This window comes from Symphalangus syndactylus, chromosome 16, assembly GCF_028878055.3.
Source record: "Symphalangus syndactylus isolate Jambi chromosome 16, NHGRI_mSymSyn1-v2.1_pri, whole genome shotgun sequence".
Lineage (NCBI taxonomy): Eukaryota > Metazoa > Chordata > Mammalia > Primates > Hylobatidae > Symphalangus > Symphalangus syndactylus.
This window is the reverse complement of record NC_072438.2, coordinates 34,469,293-34,488,424: the sequence shown is the minus strand read 5'-3', so window position 1 is coordinate 34,488,424 and position 19,132 is coordinate 34,469,293. Positions and strand designations below refer to the sequence as shown.

General features: G+C 39.0%; 1 protein-coding gene across 6 annotated transcripts in view; it reads right to left on the bottom strand.

Annotated features, from left to right (window-relative positions):
• TBC1D19 (TBC1 domain family member 19) overlaps positions 1-19,132 on the bottom strand; it is a 277,728-nt gene that overhangs the window by 83,784 nt on the left and 174,812 nt on the right. For 3 of the 6 annotated variants that reach the window (XR_010116325.1, XR_010116326.1, XR_010116329.1), the window contains exon 20: positions 11,114-18,549. Coding sequence is in view for 1 of the 6 variants with exons in the window: in XM_063619764.1 (XP_063475834.1) it covers positions 18,500-18,549 (50 nt within the window). In the remaining 5 variants the exon portion in view is untranslated. Of the gene's footprint in view, positions 1-6,245; positions 18,550-19,132 lie in introns of those variants that run through there. The other 3 variants (XR_010116328.1, XM_063619764.1, XR_010116327.1) reach the window with 3 other exon arrangements.

Here is a 19,132-nt window from a genome sequence, read left to right as displayed (position 1 = left end):
CTGATTTTTTAATGATGGCCATTCTAACTGGTGTGAGATGGTATCTCACTGTGGTTTTGATTTGCATTTCTCTGATGGCCAGTGATGAGGAGCATTTCTTCATGTGTTTTTTGGCTGCATAAATGTCTTCTTTTGAGAAGTGTCTGTTCATGTCCTCTGCCCACTTTTTGATGGGGTTGTTTGTTTTTTTCTTGTAAATTTGTTTGAGTTCATTGTAGATTCTGGATATTAGCCCTTTGTCAGATAAGTAGGTTGCAAAAATTTTCTCCCATTGTGTAGGTTGCCTGTTCACTCTGATGATAGTTTCTTTTGCTGTGCAGAAGCTCTTTAGTTTAATGAGATCCCATTTGTCGATTTTGGCTTTTGTTGCCATTGCTTTTGGTGTTTTAGACATGAAGTCCTTGCCCACGCCTATGTCCTGAATGGTATTGCCTAGGTTTTCTTGTAGGATTTTAATGGTTTTAGGTCTAACATATAAGTCTTTAATCCATCTTGAATTAATTTTTGTATAAGGTGTAAGGAAGGGATCCAGTTGCAGCTTTCTACATATGGCTAGCCAGATTTCCCAGCACCATTTATTAAATAGGGAATCCTTTCCCCATTTCTTGTTTTTGTCAGGTTTGTCAAAGATCAGATAGTTGTAGCTATGCGGCATCATTTCTGAGGGCTCTGTTCTGTTCCATTGATCTATGTCTCTGTTGTGGTACCAGTACCATGCTGTTTTGGTTACTGTAGCCTTGTAGTATAGTTTAAAGTCAGGTAGCGTGATGCCTCCAGCTTTGTTCTTTTGGCTTAGGATTGACTTGGCGATGCGGGCTCTTTTTTGGTTCCATATGAACTTTAAAGTAGTTTTTTCCAATTCTGTGAAGAAAGTCATTGGTAGCTTGATGGGGATGGCATTGAATCTATAAATTACCTTGGGCAGTATGGCCATTTTCACGATATTGATTCTTCCAACCCATGAGCATGGAATGTTCTTCCATTTGTTTGTATCCTCTTTTATTTCATTGAGCAGTGGTTTGTAGTTCTCCTTGAAGAGGTCTTTCACATCCCTTGTAAGTTGGATTCCTAGGTATTTTATTCTCTTTGAAGCAATTGTGAATGGGAGTTCACTCATGATTTGGCTCTCTGTTTGTCTGTTATTGGTGTACAAGAATGCTTGTGATTTTTGTACATTAATTTTGTATCCTGAGACTTTGCTGAAGTTGCTAATCAGCTTAAGGAGATTTTGGGCTGAGACAATGGGGTTTTCTAGATATACAATCATGTCATCTGCAAACAGGGACAATTTGACTTCCTCTTTTCCTAATTGAATACCCTTTATTTCCTTCTCCTGCCTGATTGCTCTGGCCAGAACTTCCAGCACTATGTTGAATAGGAGCGGTGAGAGAGGGCATCCCTGTCTTGTGCCAGTTTTCAGAGGGAATGCTTCCAGTTTTTGCCCATTCAGTATGATATTGGCTGTGGGTTTGTTGTAGATAGCTCTTATTATTTTGAGATACGTCCCATCAATACCTAATTTATTGAGAGTTTTTAGCATGAAGGGTTGTTGAATTTTGTCAAAGGCCTTTTCTGCATCTATTGAGATAATCATGTGGTTTTTGTCTTTGGTTCTGTTTATATGCTGGATTACATTTATTGATTTGCGTATGTTGAACCAGCCTTGCATCCCAGGGATGAAGCCCACTTGATCATGGTGGATGAGCTTTTTGATGTGCTGCTGGATTCGGTTTGCCAGTATTTTATTGAGGATTTTTGCATCAATGTTCATCAAGGATATTGGTCTGAAATTCTCTTTTTTGGTTATGTCTCTGCCAGGTTTTGGTATCAGGACGATGCTGGCTTCGTAAAATGTGTTAGGGAGGATTCCCTCTTTTTCTATCGATTGGAATAGTTTCAGAAGGAATGGTACCAGTTCCTCCTTGTACCTCTGGTAGAATTCAGCTGTGAATCCATCAGGTCCTGGACTCTTTTTGGTTGGTAAGCTATTGATTATTGCCACAATTTCAGAACCTGTTATTGGTCTATTCAGAGATTCAACTTCTTCCTGGTTTAGTCTTGGGAGGGTGTATTTGTCGAGGAATTTATCCATTTCTTCTAGATTTTCTAGTTTATTTGCATAGAGGTGTTTGTAGTATTCTCTGATGGTAGATTATATTTCTGTGGGATCGGTGGTGATATCCCCTTTTTCGTTTTTTATTGCATCTATTTGATTCTTCTCTCTTTTCTTCTTTATTAGTCTTGCTAGCGGTCCATCAATTTTGTTGATCTTTTCAAAAAACCAGCTCCTGGATTCATTAATTTTTTGAAGGGTTTTTTGTGTCTCTATTTCCTTCAGTTCTGCTCTGATTTTAGTTATTTCTAGCCTTCTGCTAGCTTTTGAATGTGTTTGCTCTTGCTTTTCTAGTTCTTTTAATTGTGATGTTAGGGTGTCAATTTTGGGTCTTTCCTGCTTTCTCTTGTGGGCATTTAGTGCTATAAATTTCCCTCTACACACTGATTTGAACGTGTCCCAGAGATTCTGGTATGTTGTGTCTTTGTTCTCGTTGGTTTCAAAGAACATCTTTATTTCTGCCTTCATTTCATTATGTACCCAATAGTCATTCAGGAGCAGGTTGTTCAGTTTCCATGTAGTTGAGCGGTTTTGACTGAGTTTCTTAATCCTGAGTTCTAGTTTGATTGCACTGTGGTCTGAGAGACAGTTTGTTATAATCTCTGTTCTTTTACATTTGCTGAGAAGAGCTTTACTTCCAACTATGTGGTCAATTTTGGAATAGGTGTGGTGTGGTGCTGAAAAAAATGTATATTCTGTTGATTTGGGGTGGAGAGTTCTGTAGATGTCTATTAGGTCCACTTTATGTAGAGCTGAGTTCAATTCCTGGATATCCTTGTTAACTTTCTGTCTCGTTGATCTGTCTAATGCTGACAGTGGGGTGTTAAAATCTCCCATTATTATTGTGTGGGAGTTTAAGTCCCTTTGTAGGTCACTCAGGACTTGCTTTATGAATCTGGGTGCTCCTGTGTTGGGTGCATATATATTTAGGATAGTTAGCTCTTCTTGTTGAATTGATCCCTTTACCATTATGTAATGGCCTTCTTTGTCTCTTTTGATCTTTGTTGGTTTAAAGTCTATTTTATCAGAGACTAGGATTGCAACCCCTGCCTTTTTTTGTTTTCCAGTTGCTTGATAGATCTTCCTCCATCCCTTTATTTTGAGTCTATGTGTGTCTCTGCACGTGAGATGGGTTTCCTGAATACAGCACACTGATGGGTCCTGACTCCTTATCCAGTTTGCCAGTCTGTGTCTTTTGATTGGAGCATTTAGCCCATTTACATTTAACGTGAATATTGTTATGTGTGAATCTGATCCTGTCATTATGATGTTAGTTGGTTATTTTGCTCGTTAGTTGCTATAGTTTCTTCCTAGCCTCGATGGTCTTTACAATTTGGCATGTTTTTGCAGGGGCTGGTACCGGTTGTTCCTTTCCATGTTTAGTGCTTCCTTCAGGAGCTCTTTTAGGGCAGGCCTGGTGGTGACAAAATCACTCAGCGTTTGCTTGTCTGTAAAGTATTTTATTTCTCCTTCACTTATGAAGCTTAGTTTGGCGGGATAGGAAATTCTGGGTTGAAAATTCTTTTCTTTAAGAATGTTGAATATCGGCCCCCACTCTCTTCTGGCTTGTAGAGTTTCTGCTGAGAGATCAGCTGTTAGTCTGATGGGCTTCCCTTTGTGGGTAACCCGACCTTTCTCTCTGGCTGCCCTTAACATTTTTTCCTTCATTTCAACTTTGGTGAATCTGACAATTATGTGTCTTGGAGTTGCCCTTCTCGAGGAGTATCTTTGTGGCGTTCTCTGTATTTCCTGAATCTGAATGCTGGCCTGCCTTGCTAGATTGGGGAAGTTCTCCTGGATAATATCTTGCAGAGTGTTTTCCAACTTGGTTCCATTCTCCCCATCATTTTCAAGTACACCAATCAGACGTAGGTTTGGTCTTTTCACATAGTCCCAAATTTCTTGGAGGCTTTGTTCATTTCTTTTTATTCTTTTTTCTCTAAACTTCCCTTCTCTCTTCATTTCATTCATTTCATCTTCTATCAGCGATACCCTTTCTTCCAGTTGATCGCATCTGCTACTGAGGCTTCTGCATTCTTCGCGTAGTTCTCGAAACTTGGCTTTCAGCTCCATCATCTCCTTGAAGCCCTTCTCTCCATTGGTTATTCTAGTTATCCATTCTTCTAATTTTTTTTCAAAGTTTTTAACTTCTTTGCTATTGTTTTGAATTTCCTCTCGTAGCTCAGAGTAGTTTGATCGTCTGAAGCCTTCTTCTCTCAACTCATCAAAGTCATCCTCCATCCAGCTTTGTTCCGTTGCTGGTGAGGAACTGCGTTCCTTTGGAGGAGGAGAGGTGCTCTGTTGTTTAGAGTTTCCAGTTTTTTTGGTCTGTTTTTTCCCCATCTTTGTGGTTTTGTCTACTTTTTGTCTTCGATGATGGTGATGTACAGATGGGTTTTTGGTGTGGATGTCCTTTCTGTTTGTTAATTTTCCTTCTACCAGACAAGACCCTCAGCTGCAGGTCTGTTGGAGTTTACTAGACGTCCACTCCAGACCCTGTTTGGCTGGGTGTCAGCACCGGTGGCTGCAGAACAGCGGATTTTCGTGAGACCACAAATTCAGCTGTCTGATAGTTCCTCTGAAAGTTTTGTCTCAGAGGAGTACCCGGTTGAATGAGGTGTCAGTCTGTCCCTACTGGGGGGGTGCCTCCCAGTTAGGCTGCTCAGGGGTGAGGGACCCACTTTAGGAGGCAGTCTGTCCGTTCTCAGATCTCCAGCTGCGTGCTGGGAGAACCACTACTCTCTTCAAAGCTGTCAGTCAGACAGGGACATTTAAGGCTGTGGAGTTCTCGCTGAGTTTTCGGTTGTCTGTGCCCTGCCCCCAGAGGTGGAGCCTACAGAGGCAGGCAGGCCTCCTTGAGCTGTGGTGAGCTCCACCCAGTTCGAGCTTCCTGGCTGCTTTGTTTACCTAAGCAAGCCTGGGCAATGGCGGGCGCCCCTCCCCCAGCCTCGTTGCCGCCTTGCAGCTTGATCTCAGACTGCTGTGCTAGCAATCAGCAAGACTCTGTGGGCATAGGACCCTCCGAGCCAGATGCGGGGCACAATCTCCTAGTGAGCCGTTTTCCAGGCCCGTTGGAAAAGCGCAGTATTAGGACGGGACTGACCTGATATTCCAGGTGCCGTCTGTTTCCCCTTTCTTTGACTAGGAAAGGGAACTCCCTGACCCCTTGCGCTTCCCGAGTGAGGCAATGCCTCGCCCTGCTTCGGCTCGCGCACAGTGCGCTTCACCGACTGTCCTGAACCCACTGTTAGGCACTCCCTAGTGAGATGAAACCGGTACCTCAAGCAGAAATGCAGAAATCACCCGTCTTCTGTGTCGCTGGGGCTGGGAGCTGGAGACCGGAGCTGTTCCTATTCGGCCATCTTGGCTCCACCCTCCAAATTTCTTTATTTCTTTCTTTTGAGACAGAGTCTCGCTATGTTGCCCAGGCTGGCGTGTGGTAACACAATCACAGCTCACTGCAGTCTCCACTTCCTGGACTCAAGTGATCTTCTCACCTTAGCCTCCTGAGTAGCTAGGACCATAGGCGTGTGCCACTATATCTGGTTAATTTTTAAAAATGTTTTGTAGAGACAGGGTCTCACTATGTTGCCCAGGCTGGTCTCAAACTCCTGGTCTCAAGTGTATCTCCAGCCTTAGCCTTTCAAAGTGCTGGGATTACAGGTGTAAGCCACTACACCCGGCCTAGCAATTAAATTTCAACATGAGTGTTGGAGGGTACAAGCTTTCAAATCATAGCAATACTGCCCTAAATTATTAAAATGCAATTTAGCAGTTCACAATACTAACATACTAAAAGAGAAAACTTATGTTATTCTCAATGGATACAGAAAAGTCATTTTTACAAAATTCAACCTTAGTTCCTAATAAAAAAAACTCTCAGCAAACTTGGAATAGAAAGGAAATTCCTTAACCATTACATATGAGCCTGCTGCTCATATGTAATGGAGAAAGAATAAGTGCTTTCCTTCTTAGATTAAGAACTTGTGAGGGATGTCACTCTTACAATGTCTACTCAATGTTTTCTTGGAACTTTTAGCAATGCAAAAAGACAAGAAAAAAATAAAAGAGGTATTGATATGGGAAAGGAAGCAGTAAAACTGCCTTTATCAACAGACAATATTATCATTTATGTAGAAAATATTAGATAATCTACAAAAAAAGCTACTAGAACTAATAAGTAAGTTTATCAAGGTTTCTGGTTATAAGATCAATATACAAAAATCAATTGTATTTCCATATAGTATAACAATCCAAAATTGAAGTTAAACAACAGCACTTAAAATAGCATCAAAAATATGAAACCCAGGGAAAATTCTGACAAGAGATGTTCAAGACCAGTACATTGACAACAAATGCAGAGATATACCATGGCAATATTGCCAAGTGAAATGGAAAAAGATCTAAATAGAGAGATATACCATGTTCATGGATTGGAAGATTCAGTATTATTAAACGGTTTAGACTTTATTGTGGAGATTGACAAACTGCTTCTATAATCACATGTCAAAAGCTGAACTAAGAGTGCTGATCTGCCAGGAATCAGAATAGCTGATTAAGGCAAAAAACTAAAATGAAAACAAGAGTCAAGCCTTTAGTCACTTGCTGTACTATGATGGTATAAGCAATGTGCCACCTCCCTTTCATTTATTTTCCCTGTAAAACAGCTCTGGTTGAGGATCAGGTGGATCAATGCAGTTGTGGAGAATGGTCTCAATGCCAAAAGAAGCCCTGCCCCCCAAAAGGCTCCTGATGTATTATGGTCCTGGGGACCAGGAGGTGAGAGAAGGGAAGGGGTAGGAGAAAAAAAGTACTGAGTATTGGGTTAGTGTGGAGAAAAGCATCAAGTGTCCCCTGTTTCTACCTAGATAAGGAGATCTTAGCAGAGGCACCTGAGGAAGGCCTCTGCAGAAAGCCCCTGTGCAAGGCTTCTAATAAAGAGGCCTCCAGGCAACATGCTACCCAACTTCAAACTATACTACAAGACTACAGTAACCAAAACTGCATAGTACTGGTACAAGAACAGACACATAGACCAATGGAACAGAATAGAGAACTCAGAAATAAGACCACACACCTACAAACCATCTGATCTTTGACAATCCTGACAAAAACAAGGAATGGGGAAAAGATTCCCTATTTAATAAATGGTGCTGGGAAAACCGGCTAGCCATATGCAGAAAATTGAAACTGGACTCCTTCTTTATACCTTATATAAAAATTAACTCAAGATGGATTAAAGACCTAAATGTAAAACTCAAAACTATAAAAACTCTAGAATAAAATCTAGGCAATACCATTCAGGACATAGGCATGGGCAAAGATTTCATGACAAAAATGTCACAAGTAATTGCAACAAAAGCAACAATTGACAAATAGGATCCAATTAAACTAAAAGCCTTCTGCACAGTAAAATAAACTATTATTAAAGTGAACAGACATCCTACAGATTGGGAGAAAATTTTTGCAATCTATCCATCTGACAAAGGTCTAATATCCAGAATCTACAAGAAACATAACAAATTTACAAGAAAACCAACAAACAAACAAACCCACTAAAAAGTGGGCAAAGGACATGAACAGATACTCCTCAAAAGAAGACATACATGTAGCAAACAAACATATGAAATAAAGCTCAACATTACTGATCATTAGAGAAATGCAAATCAAAACCACAATGAGATACCATCTCATGCCAGTCAGAATGGTGACTATTAAAACGTCAAAAGCAACTGATGCTGGTGAGGTTGTGGAGAAATAGGAATGCTTTTACACTGTTGATGGCAGTGTAAATTAGTTCAACCATTGTGGAAGACAGTGTGGTGATTCCTCAAAGACCCAGAGACAGAGATACCATTTGACCTAGCAATCCCATTACTGGGTATATACCCAAAGGAATATATATCTTTCTATAATAAAGATACATTCATGCATATGTTCATTGCAGCACTATTTACAATAGCAAAGACATGGAATGAAACTAAATGTCCATCAATGATAGACTGGATAAAGAAAATGTGGCACATATACACCATGGAAACTATGCAGCCATAAAAAGGAATGAGATCATGTCCTTTGAAGGGACATGAATGGAGTTGGAAGCCATTATTCTCAGCAAACTAAAGAAGGAACAAAAAACCACATACCGCATGTTCTAATAAGTGGGAGTTGAACAATGAAAACACATAGACACATAGCAGGGAGCAACACACACTGGGTTCTGTTGGGGGTGGGGGATGAGGGAGGGAGAGCATCAGGAGGAACAGCTAATGAATGCTGGGCTTAAAACTTAGGTGATGGGATGATCTGTGCAGCAAACCACCATGGCAGACGTTTACCTATGTAACAAACATCACATCCTGCACATGTACCCCTGAACTTAAAATAAAAGTTGAAGGAAAAAAAAAGATGACTCCCCCTCACCCAGAAAAAATAAAGAGGACTCCAAATGGAGGTACTTAGGTGAGGAATGCAGGCATGTGTAAGAGCATGGTCAGCCAGATGGGCCTGAGTCTGTGACTGCAAGACCCTTCAGGGACTGCAATGCTCTGGCTGTGCACCAAGTCTGATGTGGGGGTAGTCAGCTTCCTCCCTTGTGACCTGTGAGGTAAAGCCTTTGTAATTGCCTATAGTAGGACCTGAAAAATCACATGTAGACTTTGGCCAGGAGCCAGACTCCTTAATAAAGAGATGCAGAGACTCCACAACAGCCATAATTACTCGAAAAAAAAAAAAAGTTGGAGGGCTAAAACTACCTTATGTCAAATTCACAGGCATGAAGTTGTCCATAGTATTTCCTGCAGTTATATTAACTCTTTCATTTCTGATACTGGTAATATTTATCTTTTCTCTTTTTTTCCCTAATCAGTCTGGATAGAGGTTTACTAATTATACTGACTGCACTGAAGAACGAAATTTTTGTTTTAATGACACTATTGTTTTTGTTTTCTATTTCATTGATTTCTGTTCTGACCTTTATTATTTCCTTTATTCTACTTATTTTGGGTTTAATTTTCTCACTTTTTTCTAGTTTGAAAAATGTGATAAGAACACTTAACATGAGACATACCCTTTGAACAAAATTTTAAGTGCATAGTACAGTATTGTTGACTATAGCACAATATTGTGAAGCAGATCTCTTGAACTTATTTATTTTGCGTAACTGAAGCTTTATACTATTGAAAAACAACTCTTCATTTCACCCTCCCCCATCCCCTGGCAACCGCCACTCTGCTTCTGAATTTGACTATTTAGATACCTTATATAAGTGGAATCATGAAGTATTTGTCTTTCTGTGACTGGCTTATTCCACAAAGTATAATGTCATCAAGGTTTACTCATGTCATAGATGGCAGGATTTTCTTCTTTTTAAGGCTGAATAATATTCCATTGTATGTATATACCACCTTTCTTTATTCACTCATTTAGGTTGTTTCCATATCTTGACTATTAGGAATAATGTTGCAGTGAACATGTGTTCAAATCTCCTTGAGATCCTGATTTCAATTCTTTTGGATAAATATCCAGAAGTGAGATTGCTGGATTGTATGGTAGTTCTATTTTAACTTTTTGAGGAACCTCCATACTATTTTCCAAGCAGCTGCACCATTTTACATTCCCACCAACAGTGTACAAGAGTTCCAATTTCTCAACATCATTGCGAACACTAATCTTTTTTTTTTTTTGATAATAGACACCTTGACAAGTAGAAGGTGACATCTCATTGTGGTTTTAATTTGCATTTCCCTGATGATTAGTGATGTTGAGTGTCTTTTCATATGTCTGTTGACCATTTGTATGTCTTTTAGTTTTTTAATAGAAACCAAGATCACTGATGTGAGATCTTTCCCCTTCTCTATAACAATATAGGTATTTATAGTACAAATTTCCTAGTAAATACTGCTTTGACTGAATTTCAAAAATTTTGATGTTTTATTTCCATTTTCATTCAGTTCAAAATACTTTTGAGCTTCCTTTTTGATTTATTCCTTGACCTATGGGTTATTTAGCAATCTGTTAGTATCCTCAATAGTTCAAGATTTTTCCAGATATTTTTGTTATCAATTTCTAATATTACTCATTGTAATCAGAGCACATACTTTATATGGCTTGAATCCTTGTAAAGTTGTTGAGACCTGTTTTTTGGCCCAAAATATATTTTATACTCATAGGAGTTCTGTCTGCACTTGAGATTAATGTATATTTTGCTGTTGTTGGGTGGGGTGTTCTATAAATGCAGTTAGATGTATTTGGTTAATAATGTTGTTCTTCTGTATCTAAAATTAGTCAGATTTCAACACCCCTTTATCAATTATTGGTGGAATAGGTAGAAAAATCTAGAAGAAATAAGAACTATAGATTTTTCTACTTACTCATTCCACCAATAATTGATAAAGGTTGTTGAAATCTGATTAATTGTAGATTTGTCTGTTTTTCCTTGCACTTCTATCAGTTTTGCTCTATATATTTAGAAACTCTGTTATGTGCATAAATGTTTAGCACTATGCCTTCTTGATGAATTCACCTTTAACATGATAATGCTTGCTGCTTTGAAATCTCTCTAGTTTACTTTTGATTAGTGGTAGCATGATCTTTTCTCACCCTTTTACTTTTAACCTAATTGTGCCTTTATATTAAAATGGATTTCTTGAAGGGAGTATATAGGTAGGTCTCATCTTTTTTAATCCAATCTGACAATCTCTGCCTTTTAATTGAGATTTTTGTAGATTTTTTATTTAATGTGATTATTGATATGGTTGAGTTTTAATCTACCATGTTGTTTTTTTTCTATTTTCTCCATCTGTTTTTTGTTTCCTTTTTATTCCTTTTACACCATCTTTTGAATATATATTTTTATGATTCCATTCTATCTCCTCTATTAGTTGTAACTCTTTGTTCTTTTATTTTAGTGGTTGTTTGAAGATTTAAAAAATATATGTATTTAACTTATCACAGTCTACCTTCAAGTGATATCATACCGTGCATATATAGAATAAGAACCTTATGGCTGGACTTGGTGTCTCATGCCTGTAATCCCAGCACTTCTGGAGGCTGAGGACGGTGGATCGCTTGAGCTCAGAAGTTCGAGACCAGCCTGGGCAATATGGTGAAACACAGCCTCTGCAAAAAAAATACAAAAATTAGCCAGGTATGGTGGCAGACACCTGTAGTCCCACCCAGCTACTCCCTGGGAGGCTGAGATGGGCGGATTGCTTGAGTTCAGGAGGTTGAAGATGCAGTGAGCTGAGATCACACCACTACACTCCAAGCTGGGTGTGAGAGCAAGACCCTGTCTCAAAAAAAAAAAAAAAAGAAACTTAAACTATATATTTACATTTCCAATCCTACTTGCTGTTGTGCTATGGTCATACATTTTACTTGTACTTCTATATAAATCTTGATTTATTATTTTTGCTTTACATTGTTTATTTTTAAAATAGATTTAAATAATAAGAAAAAAGCCTTTCTATTTACCCACATAGTTATTATTTCTAGTGCTCTTCATTCTTTTATGTAAATACAAATTTCCTTTTAGAGCCATTTTTCTTCTGCTTGAAGGACTTCATTTACCATTTCTTTTGAGGCATGTCTGCTGGTAAAGATTTCTTTCAGCTATTGTAGGTGTGAAAAAAAAATCTTTATTTCATATTCATTTTTGAAGGATGTTTTCACTGGATAAAGAATTCTAGATAGACAACATTTTTCTTCCAGTACTTTAAAGACATTGGTCTACTGTCTTCTAGCTTGTAATATGTTGTCATCCTTAACCTTGTTCCTCTCTACAGATAGGACTTCTTGGGCTGCTTTTAAGATTTTCTCTTCATAATTAGTTTTAGCTAAATTTATTATCACGTGTCTTCTCGTAACTTTCTTCATGTTTCTTCTGCTTGGGGCTTGTTGATCTTCTTGGACATGAGAGTTTTAATTTTCATCAAATTTAGAACATTTTTGCCATTACTTTTTGAGATATCCTCCCCTGCTTCCTTTGGAGATTTCAATTACAAGTATATTAGGTTGTTTAAAGGTGACATACAGCTAATTGACTATCTTTTTATTATTTTATTTTTAGTTTTTAATCTCTCTGTATTTCATTTTGGATAGTTTCTATTGCAATATTTTCATGATTCACTAATCTTTTCTTCTAAATTGTCTAATCTGCTGTTAAAATAAGCAGTTCCTTTTCATCTTAGACACTATTTTTTAAATCTAGTTTTTTAATATCTTCCATGTCTCTACTTAACATGGCCAATTTTCCTCTGGCTTCTTTAACAAATAGGACAAAGTTATAAAAAGTAATGTTCTTGTTTATACATTCTATCATCTGTGTCATTTACAGTCCCTTTTGATTTATTAATTTTGTTCCTATTATGAGTCTAATTTTCCTGCTTCTTTGCGTGTCTGGTAATTTTTTATCAAATGCCAAGTATTGTACATTTTACTTTGTTTGAATGCTGGATATATTTGTATTCTTATAGTCTTGAGCTGTGCTGAGATGGGGTTAAGTTACTTGGCAGTCATTTAATCCTCCCGAGCCTTGCTTTTAAGCTTTGCTAGGTAGGACCAGAATAGCATCTAGTTTAGGATTAATATTCCTTCCTGAGGCAAAACCCTTTTGAGTATTCTACCCATGAATGCTGGTAGGAATAGCCACTCTTCCTGGCCTGTGTGAGCTCAAGAGATTACTCCCTTTAATCCTTCTGAGTAATTCTTTTTCAGCCTTGGATAGGTTCCTCACGTGCATGTTCTGAGGAAAGCTCTCAGCTGAAAAGTTGAGGGGATCTTTTGCAGATCCTTAGAGTTCCCTCTCTGTGCATCTCTCTTGTCTCTGGCACTCTGTCTTGTGAACTCTTGTCTTGGCCTCTTGGAACTCCCAATCCCATCTCTTCAACTCAGCAAGAAAACCAGGTTCCTCCTGGGTTCCTCCTTCTTATGTTACATCACGGAAACTTTACACAGGTAGCAAGTTAGGGCAACTGTAAGGGTCACTGTCCTTAGTGCTTGATGTCCCATATCTTGAGAACTATTATTTTGTATAGTCTAGATTTTGAGTTGTTTCAGATGAAGGGTAAATGGGTAAATTTGATTCTGGTTACTCCATTGTTTTAATCGGTGCAAGCTGCTATAACAAAATTTAGCAGCAGAGTGGGTGGCTTAAACTACAGAAATTTATTTTTCACAGTCTGGAGGCTGGCAAGGTAAAATTTATTCTGAGACCTCTAGTCTTGCCTTATAGTGCCGCCATCTTGTTGTGTGCTCACATGACCTCTTCTTTGTGTGTGAGAAGAGTGAGAGGGGAGAGAGCTACGTTCCATCATGGTGGCTGTACCTTGATGACTTGATTACCTCTCAAAGGTCCTGCTTTCTATACCATCACATTGGAGGTTAGGGCTTCAACATATGACTTCTGGCAGTGGGGCACAAACACTCAGTCCATCTCGGACAGAAATGGAAATCTATTCAAATGGTGTTTTGAGGAAGACTATCTCTGTAAGATATTAATAGTTTGTGTATATGCAATGCTGAGAAACTGTGGGATAAATAGAGTTATTCAGGTTGTTTATTGCAGGAATTCTCAGAGTATATAATGGACTAATGTGCAGTATAAATCTCCATGAGGAAAATACAGCACAAAACATTTCATTTATTTTTTATTAATCAATTGACTGAGATAGAGTCTCACTCTGTCACCCAGGCTGGAGTGCAGTGGCATGATCATGACTCATTACAGCCTTGAATGCCTGGGCTCAAGCAACCCTCCTGCCTCAGCCTCTCAAAGTGTTAGGATTACAGATGTGAGCCTCCATGCCTAGTCTCACAGATTTATTGCTCATGAAACCCTAAAAATGGCAGAGCACTTCTGATGCATCTTATTGTTCTGAGCTTGCTATTTTATCCATTACTACATACCTATTAATTGTATGTCCTTGATGATAAGAATAGATTCCTTCTTCTTCGTAAAGTGTTTAGTATTAAATATTCTATATGCACTATCTCATTTAATCTTTAGAGTACCCAGACCTATTTGGTTCTGATTTACATTTTATAGATGAAGAAATCAAGGCTTAAAGGTTAAGTAATATTACCAAGGTCACACAGTTAGTAAATAGTGGAGCTGGGATTCAAGTCCATGCCTGGTAAAATCTAAACAAAAAATATGGGTATATTGTGAAAACATTTGTTTGCAACAGTAGTGACTATTCCTTCTGTCTCCAGTCCAGGTGTTACTAATATACATAGTTCTCTACAAAGCATGGGTGTAGAAACTCTCCCCTCCTCTTTCAACTACCTCCCTCACATGGCATAGGTGTCTGGTGGTTACTTAGGAGTGGAGAAAGACCCGAGAATCTGGAAGGTGTCCTCACACAGTGGTTGCATATTTATATTGGTAAGAGAAGTCCGGAAGGTCAAGCAAGGTATTGTTCCTATTCTCTGGTTGAGGCCACTGAACTTGTCTTAGGGCTGAAATGCTGGGTTGGCCTTCTGTTGAGGAGAGTGTAGTTCCTGTTCCTCATACAGTGCTCCATTACAACATTTCTGTATTTGGCCACCAGCCTGGCATTATTCAGACCTCTGACAGAGTTGGGGAGCACTCTCAGGGTGAAGTTCTATTTGCCATCCTCAGACTCAAATCTTTCTTTCCAGACATGTATTCACTTCTTTACACTTTCTTTAGGCTCTCACACATGAAATACTCATTCATCTACTTTTCTCCTACACTAGGGGAGGAAATCCATCAACGTAAAAAATAGTATGCCTCTCTCCATATCTCTGTCTTTCACATACACTCTCCCCACCTCCCCACCATGGGTCAGTCCATCACCCAAGTCTTGGCAGTGTATCGTGCATGTGTTATGGGTGCAAATTAAGTTGTGTATTTATATTTCAAAAAAACCTTGCAGTGATTCCATTTATGAAGGAGGAATTATTTTGTCTGAAGATAATCCCTCCCCATGCCCAGAGTAAGGAGAAACAACAAATAGGCAGAAGTCAGAAGAGAGGAGAACCAAATTCACTAGATGAGAAAAAATAGGTGAGTCACCAAACTAGTGTAGTGATAGAGCAGAGACTACCACAACTCCTGCTGTCTAAGAAGCAGCTGACTTTGATTAGACCATATGAGGCTTCCTGAGGCAGTAGGTGCCCCTCCCCAGAGACAAATGATCTAGACCACAGCAGTAGAGTTTATTGCTCAGTCACCTCTGAGGAGACGGTTCATCTACACATCCCCGTTTATTCTACTCCTTATCAGAACTCACTCTCTAGGCATCAATTACCTAAAAACTTTCTTGCCTTAATCTGACCTGATTTGCTCCCCACTTCTCTCATCCCCAAATTCCCCTCCTTAATAAACCATCCCCCCACAAACTCTTTGGAATTCCCAACCCCTAATATGAGTTCATTAAAATCCTGGGTTTTTTCAGTCTCTTTTCTGGAGATGTATTCACAGTCTCACTTAACTAAAAGAAGGCTGTATCTTGGGGACATGGTTTCTCTGAAGCCCTTTCAAACTTTTTTTCTCTCCTCCCCAAAAGTGCTTCAGCACCAACCTTACTCCTCAATGCCAATTTTAGAGTGTTATTCCTCCTTCCTTCTTGCAAACCCCCTCTGCTCCTTCGAGGCTCATGCCATCTAGTTCTACTACTCTTCCCCCTCCATGCTGCTGTCGCCTACTAGTAGTCTCTGGGTCTTTCCTCCTCATTCTCAGGGAAGTGAGCTTGCAACTCAGTTTTATTCTTTATCCCTACCCTACTCCTATTGTCCTTTGTGGCTTCAGCATGTATGCTCATGATTCATCTAACATCATGGACTCCTGGTTTTTTGACTTCCTCATACTTTCAATGATATTTTCTTCTACCCTATTTTAGCTATCCATATGCCTTACATTTTTACATCAATAAAAATGGCACCATCTCCAAAATTTCAAATGCAAATATCACATTCTGACTACCAATATTAACCTTCCACGTTATGTGCCTTCAAAATTACCCTTCTCTCAGAAGTGCTTTTACTTTTTTGTTGTAACCTTTAATCCATTCTCCCCTCTTTATCCATATCCATCACCAAACTCTCCTTACCTTTTATTTCTTTTCTTTTCTAGTTTATATTCCATGAACCATCATTATAGGTTCTTCCTTGCAAACCTCAACTTCTTTGTTCTGTTGAACGAGATTTGGAGTTCAACAAACTGCACTCTTCTTCCTGCCTGAGTTCAGCAGTACTTGAGAGAGAAAATTAAAATCTAGGCTGATGAAAGCAGATGAAGATGACATATCATCTTTCTTACTGCTAAGTTAATCCCAAGGAATGTGACTTAGTTTTACAGCAAGGACTTTTAAAAACTGAGTTAGTCACGGGCTCCTCAGCTTTTAAAAACTGAGTTAGACACAGGCTCCTGAACAACTACAGCCATCTCCTCCCCCACCCCCAATTCCATACTGTAGGATCTGGACTCTGTAAAGCTCAGGGAATAGGGGAGCAGTGCAGAAAAGTTCACTGCGGGCAGCTGGATTCCGTGAAAAAGATGAGAGAAGGAGGTTGGCTTTAAATGCTCACTGTCATATCCCAACCTCATCAATAATATAATTCATTCTTCTCCAGGGGAGGAGGGAATGAGGGCCAGCTATCAGCCAAAATATTACACTGATAAATATCTTAAAATACTTCTTAAAATTATTCAAAAAAGAAGTACATTTCATTTAAAATTAGGTGAGCTGTAACACTTTCATATTTGATTGCAAGTTCTAGTCAGCAAATAAGAAATGAAAAACAACAGGCATACATATTGGAAAGAAGCAAAATTGCCTATTTATAGATAAATTACTGTACATCACCTAGGGATGCTGCAAAAAAGGATAGTAGAAGTAGTAAGTTCAGCAAAGTCTCAGGACACAAGGTCGATTACAACCAGCGAGCTCTTTCCACACAGAAGAAAACATTAGGACTTGGTGATATACTTTCCCTAACACCCCTCTTCCTCTATCACACTTGCCCAACTTTCTGTGGTCTTTTCCCTGTCAGCACCAGAACAGAAGTTTGTATTCAAGATACTTTTATGTATTTTATCTTACTTGTGTAGACCCAGAAAATCTGAGACAGGTCTCAGTTAATTTAGAAAGTTCATTTTGTCAAGGTTGAGGACTTGTGCCCGTGACACAGCCTCAGGAAGTCCTGATGACATGTGCCCAAGGTTGTTGGGATGCAGCTTGGTTTTATAGATTTTAGGGAGGCATGCACCATCAATCAAGTACATTTAAGAAAGACATTGGTTTGGTCCAGAAAGGCGGGACAACTCAAGGCGGGGAGGCATCAAGGCTATAGGTAAATTTAAACATTTCCTGGTTGACAATTGGTTGAGTTTGTCTAAAAACCTGGGATCAATAGAATGTTTGGGTTGTGGAGACCAGAGTTTTATCATGCAGGTGAAGCTTTTAGCTAGTGGGCTTCAGGGAGAACAGGCTGTAAAATGTTTCTCATCAGACTTAAAGTCTGTGTTGATTTTAATGCTGGAGAAGTACAGTCAGGCATGTCCGACCCCTACTTCCCTTTATGGCCTGAACCAGTCTTTCAGGTTAAATTTTAAGAGCCCTGGCTAACGAGGAAGTCCATTTAGATGGTTGGGAGGTCTTAGAATTTTATTTTTGGTTTACATTCGATCATTATCAAAACCACACAAGAGAAATTAAGACAGGCAGAATCACCTATTTTATAAAAAGCGTTATTCAAACAATGTGAATTTGTTATTATCATATGTTACAGTTAATACAGTAAACTTAATTTAGCTGCGAGGAGACAGATTGTCTCTTATTGCTGTCACAAACTATGACCCATATAGGAGCTCAAAACAATACAACATTATTATCTTACAGTTCTGGAGGTCAAAAGTCCTACAATCAAGGTGTCAGTAGGGATGCATTCCTTCTGGAGAGTCATGGGAGACTCCATTTCCTTCCAGCTTCTAGAAGCTGCCTGTGTTCCTGGCTCATGGCCCCTTCCTCCATTTTTAAAGCCAGTTGTGTGACACCTTCAAATCCCTCTGTGACTCATACCCTCCTGTTTCTCTGTTTCGCTGTCAATTATAGGAACACTTGTCATTACATTGGGCCCACCTGATAATCCAGGATAATCTCCCCATCTCTAAATTGTTAATAACATCAGCAAGTCCCTTTTGCCGGTAAGGTAACATATACAGAGTTTTCAGGAATTAGAACATGAATATCTTTGAGGAACCATTATTTTTCCTATCACAGGAAGGATGGTGCCATTACTTTAAGAAAGATGTGCTAAGATTCTATTGTCATAGGGGGTACTGTCTCTTACCACATTTGATACTGAAAAAGCAATCACACAAATACCTGTATACATTGAAGGTCCAGCACAGTACCTTGCTCAGAGTAAGTATTCGACGTTTGTTGAGTAAGTATATGTACACCACATATCTAAGAAAAAAGTTTTAAGGATAAAGAATAGTTGAATAAGTAATTAAAAACCATTTTCTAATTAATATGACAAAGGCATTGATAATACCTGAAGCCAACAGTTTAAGTTAAAAGGATAATTTTAAGAAGCCATGTGAATGATCAGCAACATAAAACTTAATCTATCTTCTCTGTATGTCAATATTGCTCCCCACCTCCTTCTGAATCTGTCTCACTTTCCCCTACTGTTTTCTTTATTTATTTTGAGACAGAGTCTCACTCTGTCACTCAGGCCAAAGTGCGGTGGCGCAACCTCGGCTCACTGGAATCTTCATCTCCCAGGTTCAAGTGATTCTCCTGCCTCAGCCTCCCAAGTAGCTGGGATTACAGGCATGTGCCACCATATCCAGCTAATTTTTCTTTTTTTTGTACTTTTAGTAGAGACGGGGTTTCACCATGTTGGCCAGACTGGTCTCGAACTCGTGATCTCAAGTGATCTGCCCACCTCAGCCTCCCAAAGTGCTGAGATTACAGGCGTGAGCCACCGTGCCCATCCTCCTCTACTGTTTTATTGCTAAATTGGCCAAACTATTGTTTATAAATA